Source organism: Petromyzon marinus, chromosome 66 (assembly GCF_048934315.1).
Source record: "Petromyzon marinus isolate PM22_M1 ecotype Great Lakes invasive population chromosome 66, UKy_Petmar_22M1.pri1.0, whole genome shotgun sequence".
NCBI classification, from domain to species: Eukaryota; Metazoa; Chordata; class Hyperoartia; order Petromyzontiformes; family Petromyzontidae; genus Petromyzon; species Petromyzon marinus.
In genome coordinates this window covers 9054058-9062303 of record NC_133732.1, presented here as the reverse complement: position 1 = coordinate 9062303, position 8246 = coordinate 9054058, and the positions used below count along the sequence as shown (strand labels likewise).

Genomic DNA, 8246 nt, shown 5'->3' with positions numbered 1-8246 from the left:
CTAACCTTACACACCAGTCGTTCGTAAAAGCTGAAGGTGGTATAGTACTATAGGAATGGAGCAAGTGCAGAATCACTGAACTGGGGCTGTGCATCCTGGGGTGAGTGTGGGGCGTGGCTTTCCTGGGGTTAATGCTGGGCGTGGCTTCCTGGGGTTAATGTGGGGCGTGGCTTTCCTGGGGTTAATGTTGGGCGTGGCTTCCTAGGGTTAATGTAGGGCGTGGCTTCCTGGGGTTAATGTGGGGCGTGGCTTCCTGGGGTTAATGTGGGGCGTGGCTTCCTGGGGTTAATGTGGGGCGTGGCTTCCTGGGGTGAGTGTGGGGCGGGGATTCCTGGGGTTAATGTGGGGCGTGGCTTCCTGGGGTTAATGTGGGGCGTGGCTTCCTGGGGTTAATGTGGGGCGTGGCTTTCCTGGGATTAATGTGGGGCGTGGCTTTCCTGGGGTTAATGTGGGGCGTGGCTTTCCTGGGGTTAATGTAGGGCGTGGCTTCCTGGGGTTAATGTGGGGCGTGGCTTCCTGGGGTGAGTGTGGGGCGGGGATTCCTGGGGTTAATGTGGGGCGTGGCTTCCTGGGGTTAATGTGGGGCGTGGCTTCCTGGGGTTAATGTGGGGCGTGGCTTTCCTGGGATTAATGTGGGGCGTGGCTTTCCTGGGGTTAATGTGGGGCGTGGTTTCCTCGGGTAGGTGTGGGCGTGGCTTTTCACGTGAAACCGACGGTTCCGTTTATTTTGGTATAGCCCCTGTGAGCCATTCGGCTGCCACAGCAAGCAACGGCAGCAGCCAGCAAGCCCGTCCAGCGCCCACCGACCAAGCCCCAATATCATTCTCAAGCGGCGACGAGGACTGCCCCATCTGCTTCTAGCTGTTCACCGACCCCGTGAGTCCAACGTGCGGCCACACGTTCTGCAAGTCGTGCCTCGAAGCCCACTGTGACGCCTCCGCCACGTGCTCGAGCGGCCACGTGCCCAGGCTTCCGCAGGGCCTACCACCCCAGGCCCGAGGTGAACAGGAACGTGGCCGTGGGCAACTTGGCGGGGAGGCAGCGCGCGGTGGTGAGTGGGGGTGGTGGGGATGGGGGGGGTGGTGGTGGTGAGGGGGTGTAGGTGGGGGGGGAGGTGTAGGTGGGGGGGGAGGTGTAGGTGGGGGGGGTGGTGGTGGGGGGTGGGGGGTGGTGGTGAGGGGGGTGGTGGGGGGGGTGGTGGTGGTGGTGGGGGGTGGGGGTGGTGGTGAGGGGGGTGGTGGGGGGGTGGTGGTGGTGAGGGGGTGTAGGTGGGGGGTGTAGGTGGGGGGGGGTGGTGGTGAGGGGGGTGGTGGTGGTGGGGGGGGTTGGGGGGGTGGTGGGTGGGGGGGGTGGTGGGTGGGGGGGGGGGGTGGGGGGGGGGGGGGGTGGTGTAGGTGGGGGGGTGGTGGGGGGGTGGTGGTGGGGGGAGGGGGGGTGGGGGGGGGTGGTGGTTGGTGGGTGGTGGTTGGGGTGGTGGTGGGGGGGGGGGGTGGGGGGGGGGGGGTGGGGGGGGGGGGTGGGGGTGGGGGGGGGGGGGGGGGGGGGGGTGGGGGGGGGGGGTGGGGGGGGGGGGGGGTGGGGGGGGTGGGGGGGTGGGGGGGGGGGGGGGGGGGGGGGGGGTGGGGGGGGGGTGGTGGTGGTGGGGGGGTGGGGGGAGGGGGTGGTGGGGGGGTGGGGGTGGTGGTGGGGGGTGGTGGGGGGTGGTGGGGGGGTGGGGAGGGGGGTGGTGGGGGGGGTGGGGAGGGGGGTGGTGGTGGTGGTGGGGAGGGAGGTGGTGGTGGTGGTGGGGAGGGGGGTGGTGGTGGTGGTGGGAGGGGGTGGTGGTGGTGGTGGGGGGTGGTGGGGGGGTGGTTGGGGGGGGGGGGGGGGTGGTGGTGGGTGGTTGGGGGGGTGGTGGGGGGGTGGTTGGGGGGTGGTGGGGGGGTGGTTGGGGGGTGGTGGTGGTGGGGGGGTGGTGGCGGGGGGGTGGGGAGGTGGTGGGGGGGTGTAGGTGGGGGGTTTGATGGTGGGGGGGGTGTAGGTGGGGGGTGGTGGTGGTGGGGGTTGGGTGGTGGTGGGGGGAGTGTAGGTGGGGGGAGGGGGTGGTGCCGGGGGGTGGTGGTGGGGGGGGTGGGGGGGGGTGGGGGGGGGTGGTGGTGGGGGGGTGTAGGTGGGGCGGTGGTGGTGGTGGGGGGGATGTAGGTGGGGGGGGGTGGGGGGGGGTGGTGGGGGGGGGGGTGGTGGGGAGGGGGTGGGGGGGTGGTGGTGGGGGATGGTGGTGGTGGGGGGTGGTGGGAGGGGGTGGTGGGGGGGTGGGGGGGGGGTGGTGGTGGGGGGGGGGGTGGTGGGGGGGGTGGTAGGTGGTGGGGGGGTGGTGGGGGGGGGGTGGGGGGGTGGGGAGGGGGGTGGTGGGGGGGGGTGGGGAGGGGGGTTGTGGTGGTGGTGGGGAGGGAGGTGGTGGTGGTGGTGGGGAGGGGGGTGGTGGTGGTGGTGGGGAGGGGGGTGGTGGTGGTGGTGGGGAGGGGGGTGGTGGTGGTGGTGGGGAGGGGGGTGGTGGGGGGGTGGTTGGGGGGGGGGGGGTGGTGGTGGGGGGTGGTTGGGGGGGTGGTTGGGGGGGTGGTGGTGGGGGGGTGGTTGGGGGGGTGGTGTTGGGGGGGTGGTTGGGGGGGGTGGTGGTGGGGGGGGTGGTGGCGGGGGGGTGGGGAGGTGGTGGGGGGGTGTAGGTGGGGGGTGGTGATGGTGGGGGGGGGTGTAGGTGGGGGGGTGGTGGTGGTGGGGGGGTGGGTGGTGGTGGGGGGAGTGTAGGTGGGGGGAGGGGGTGGTGCCGGGGGGTGGTGGTGGGGGGGGTGGGGGGGGGTGGGGGGGGTGGTGGTGGTGGGGGGGTGGTGGTGGGGGGGGGTGGTGGTGGTGGGGGGGTGGTGGTGGGGGGGGTGGTGGTGGTGGGGGGGGTGTTGGTGGTGGGGGGGTGGTCGTGGTGGGGGGGGTGTTGGTGGTGGGGGGGGCGGTGGTGGTGGTGGGGGGTGGTGGTGGTGGTGGGGGCTGGTGGTGGTGGGGGGGTGTTGGTGGTGGGGGTTGTTGGTGGTGGGGGGGTGGTGGGGGGGTGGTGGTGGTGGTGGTGGGGGGAGTGTAGGTGGTGGGAGGAGTGTAGGTGGGGGGGGGTGGTTGTGGTGGGGGTGGGTGTAGGTGTGGGGAGGGGTGGTGGTGGGGGGGGGGTGGTGGTGGTGGTGGTGGGGGTGGTGGTTGGGGTGGGGTTCATAGTTTATTAAACGTGTTGCCTCCAACTTGGAGTGTGTGCGCCTCCGTGTATGTTACACACTACACTGGTGCCAGAAGGGATTATTAGTTTGGTGTAGCTAGGGGGCGATTAGAAATGTTAACGAGACTTAAGGATCTCACCCAGTCGTCTTCAGGTGAAGAAACAGATGACGGTTGTTATCCCGCAGACGGCCCCGGGTGCTGGAGCCCCGGTGATGGAGCGCGGGGAGATCCTGTCGCCGGCGCAGCAGCGGGACCCTGAGCTGGCTTCACCGCCTTCACCGGGGAGGGAGCGCCGCTCCAAGAAAGACTGCCTTGGCGACCTCCTCTCCACCGTCGCGGGTCTGGCTGCTGTACTACCACCGCAGGAGGACGCCGACGAAACGTCCGTCGCCGTTTCCTGCGCGCGGGAAACGGTGGAGGCGCACGCCACGCGGGAGCCCGCCAAAATTAAAAATGCCCGGGACACGTCTCCCGCAAAAACCGACCTCCCGCCGACAGCGCTGCAAGCGGACCGCGGTTTTCCCTCCGTTCGGGGGTTCGCCGCTGCGGGCGGCGACTGGGAGTTTTTCTGCCTTCGCTTCTCCGCCGCCTCAGAACTGGCGGGGTGGACGGAGGAGGAGGCGCTGCGGGCGCTCCCTCTGGTGCTCGACGACGACGCGCTGGCGGCGTTTGACGTTATCCCCGACGACGACAAGGCGACGCTCGCCCAAGCGCTCGCGCAGATGGGGGCGATTTTCGCCTCTCCGTCAATGAAACGCCACAAGTTTGCTATGCGTAGGCGAGGGGAGGCTGAGACGCCCCTCGCCTATCGCATGGCACTCCTGTTTTTGGCGAAATCAGCGTATCCCGAGATGGGCCAGGTGGGGTGGGATGTTCTCATCCTGGAGAAAATGCTGCCGCTGGCCCGAGACCTCCAGGTCACCTTGCCAGCCATGGTGGACGACGACCTGACGTCTCTTCAATTTGCGCGGTGCCTCCAAGCCCATTTTCATTACGCGCGGGAGCCCGCCAAAATTCAAAATGCCCGGGACTCGTCTCCCGCCAAAACCGACCTTCCGCCAACAGCGCTGCAAGCGGACCGCGGTTTTCCCTTCGTTCGGAAGTTCGCCGCTGCGGGCGGCGATTGGGAGGCTTTCTGCCGTCGCTTCTCCGCCGCCTTCAAACTGATGGGGTGGACGGAGGAGGAGGCGCTGCGGACGCTCCCTCTGGTGCTCGACGACGACGCGCTGGCGGAGTTTAACAGGATCCCCGATGACCACAAGGCGACGCTCGCCCAAGCGCTGGCGCAGATGGGGGCGATATTCGCCCCTCCGTCAATGAAACGCCACAAGTTTGCTATGCGTAGGCGAGGGGAGGTCGAGACGCCCCTCGCCTATCGCATGGCACTCCTGTCGTTGGCGAAATCAGCGTATCCCCAGATGGGCCAGGTGGGGTGGGATGTTCTCATCCTGGAGAAAATGCTGCCGCTGGCCCGAGATCTCCAGGTCGTCTTGCCAGCCATGGTGGACGACGACCTGACGTCTCTTCAAGTTGCGCGGTGCCTCGAAGCCCATTTTTTCATCCGTCGGCGTGCCGGCATGGTCGCGAGCACGGGACCGGCCACAGGAACGCGGCTTCTACAATCCGCTGTTTCCCGTCCCGTGGCACAGTGGAAGGGGTCGGAGGAGTACCACCAGGGCGTACGAGACCGGCCGAGGGGGGCCTTCCCTCGCCCGGTTGACGGCCCGATCGTGTGCTTCAAGTGCGGGCTGCCAGGACATGTGTCTAAGGGGTGCCGCGCTCAACAGGGAGGACTCTCCAAGTCGACGCCATCTGCGGATCGTCGCCCCTTCTCTCCTCAGGCGAGTCGCGGCGCACCTCACACACAGCCCTTTGTCTCACCTCAGGCATCTGTTTAGAAATAGGGGTTGCGGATTTGTGTCGGCAGACGTCGGAGGCCGATCGGGGTTCTGCGGGCGAGGGTACGTAGTTTTGTCAGGTTCGACGTTTTGTCCCCGGGTTCGCCACGATCGCAAAACCACTCCATGTCTTCACGGACAAGGCACAGAAATGTTGGTGGGGGGAGGAGGAGGAGGCCACGTTTGCCGCGCTGCGTGACGGCCTGGTCAACGCGCCTCCCCTTCGTTACCCCGATTTTTCTTTGCCCTTCATCCTTGATACAGACGCTAGCAACTCGGATATCGGCACCATTTTGTCACAGGTTGTGGATGGAGGAGAGCGTGTGATTGAGTACGGGAGTAGGCGGCTGTCTCCGGCAGAGCAATGCTACTGCGTTACACGTCGAGAGTTGCTGGCGATAGTTTATTTCGTCCAACAGTACCGGCATACCTCTATGGACGCAAGTTCGAGGTGCGTTCGGATCACGCGGCTCTGCAGTACACGCTGCGTGTTTAGCAGCCATCCGGCCAGCTGTCCCATTGGCTTGAGGTCCTTCAGGACTATGCGTTCGTAGTTTCTTATAGAAAGGGCGTCCGCCACACGAATGCTGACGCATTGTCACGTTTACCACCCGGTGACAAGTGCGCATGCATTTCGGGCGCGGGACGGTGCAGGCTCTCCGATTCAGGTCCGCCCCGTAAGGTTGTCGCTGCAGCTGATGTCGCGCACACGGACGCAGCCGACATGCGTTACCACACGCTCGGGCTCACCAACACCGAGTGGGGGCGATTCCAGGCGGAGGACGCCACCTTGCTCACCATTAGGCGCCGTGTTTGTGACTCCGCGGAAGGCGAGAGTCGACGGGTGTTATCCACGGTGATCCTGCGAGGGGGCCTCCTGATGCGATGGGACGCAGAATTGCAAAAATACAATGTGGTCGTTCCCACCATCCTGCGGGCAAAGTTGATTGGCCCGGCATGGCTGCTTTTTGTTCAGAACATGCTGCGAGGGTACACTGCATGTGCCCGCCGAAAACCCCCACCAAAATTGGCGTGCCCCCCTCTCCAATTGATTTGCGTATCCCGTGTGCAAGAGCTCGTCGCGCCCGATATACTCGGTCCCTTCCCCACCACCCCGCGGGGAAACAAGTATTTGCTGGTGGATGTTGACTACCTTTCTCGGTGGCCAATGGCCGGGCCGGTGCCAGACCAGTCGGCTGTGACGATCACGGACGCCTTTCTCCACGGGTACGTTTTGAATAAGGGAGTCCCTGAATGCCTTCTCATGGATCAGGACAGGAATTTTTCATCTAAGCTGCCCAAGGAGGTGTGTGACCTGTTGGGCACCAAAAAGATCCGCACCTCGCCCTATCACCCGCAGACTGACGGCATGGTGGAGCGCCTACATAGGACGCTGACATCCATGCTATGTCAGCAGGTCAATGAGGAACAAACCGACTGGGAACTGCATGTCCCGGGGGTTCTTGCCGCTTATTGATTGGCCCCTCATGCGTCCACCGGCTACTCACCATTATTGCTCATGTACGGGAAGGAGCAAGATCCGCCTATTGATGTCCAGCTTAATCCGGATCTGGCTCGTAAGAAAATGCCCGACCCTGTACGCTTTACCCTCCAGTGCTTGTCGGAGGCTAGGGAGGCCTCCCAAGGTAATTCGGCTTTAAACAAGCTGCTAACGAGTGGGGACCCGGGAAACTGGGACCAAATGGGCAGTTGGGGATAGGGCGAGGCTTCACTGCACGCCAGGTCTCCGTGGGGATGTCCCCTAAGCTATATAAACCTTGGTGGAGCCCCGTGGAAATCGTTGAGGTAAAGAGCCCGCAAAGTGTCCACATCCAATTCGGACGCAGGCGCTGGTTCGTGCATGCGTCGCGTCATAAACCATTTTGTCCGCCTGACGGCGCTCCTTCATCTCCAATCCCTGGGGGCTCTGTATCAGATGCGCCCGACGCGCTGCGGCGCACGTCCGCGGATACAATGCCTCAAGGGTGCTCTGCCTCTTTCCCCACAGGGACCCAAAAACTGAGGTCCGCGGAGCAGCGGGCTAAATCGGCTCAAATTTGGGAAGGACACCCATCGTCCGGTCCTTCCTCTCCTGTCTGACAGCCGTCTCCTCCACCTCAGGAGGTGCCATGCCCCTCGGGCCAGCTTTGTCCCACTGCGGGACCCCCCGCGGAGGCCTCCCCCACCCCATCTGGGGGCCCGACGATGAGGACGCTCTCAAAAACCGGCCGGTTTCGATGATTCTTGCCTGCACGCCAAGATTTCCGCACACCATCTCACTCGCGAGTCAAAAGGGGCTGTTGGTTGAACCGGGCCCGTCCTGTGCCATGGGGGGAGGCACGGGGATTTTATGTTATGATGTTGGGGGTGGTTTCGTTGTTCATTGTTCATGTTAACGGTTAATCGTTCTAGTTTTACATTGGGGGCCACGCCTTGCAATTTGTGATTTAACGGTCGGCCGGATTGGCCATGGGAAAATTTGAGAAGTTTTTTTTGGTCATTTCTCTCCTCTCCCCTACTTGAGGAGTTTTGTTGACTTTTTTTTCTCCTCTCCCCTTCGAACTTTGGGGGTTTCCCAGCCGAGTCTGCTGAATGTTAAAGGCTCCCCATAGCCTTGCAATGTTAAAGGCTCCCCATAGCCTTGCAATGTTAAAGGCTCCCCATAGCCTTGCAATGTTAAAGGCTCCCCATAGCCTTGCAATGTTAAAGGCTCCCCATAGCCTTGCAATGTTAAAGGCTCCCCATAGCCTTGCAATGTTAAAGGCTCCCCATAGCCTTGCAATGTTAAAGGCTCCCCATAGCCTTGCAATGTTAAAGGCTCCCCATAGCCTTGCAATGTTAAAGGCTCCCCATAGCCTTGCAATGTTAAAGGCTCCCCATAGCCTTGCAATGTTAAAGGCTCCCCATCGCGTTCAATGTTACAGGCTCCCCATCGCGTTCAATGTTAAAGGCTCCCCATCGCGTTCAATGTTAAAGGCTCCCCATCGCGTTCAGTGCTAAAGGCTCCCCATCGCGTTCAGTGCTAAAGGCTCCCCATCGCGTTCAGTGTTAAAGGCTCCCTATCGCGTTCAATGTTAAAGGCTCCCTATCGCGTTCAATGTTAAAGGCTCC

General features: G+C 63.8%; 1 protein-coding gene across 1 annotated transcript; it reads left to right on the top strand.

The window, feature by feature from the left end:
* The first annotated feature begins 604 nt into the window (after nt 1-604).
* Nucleotides 605-7228, top strand: LOC142906548 (uncharacterized). Its single transcript, XM_076054653.1, has 2 exons — nt 605-1051; nt 3423-7228. Exon 2 carries the CDS (start codon nt 3450-3452, stop codon nt 5133-5135), a length of 1686 nt encoding a protein of 561 aa, XP_075910768.1. The 5' UTR covers nt 605-1051; nt 3423-3449; the 3' UTR covers nt 5136-7228.
* Nucleotides 7229-8246: the final 1018 nt, after the last annotated feature.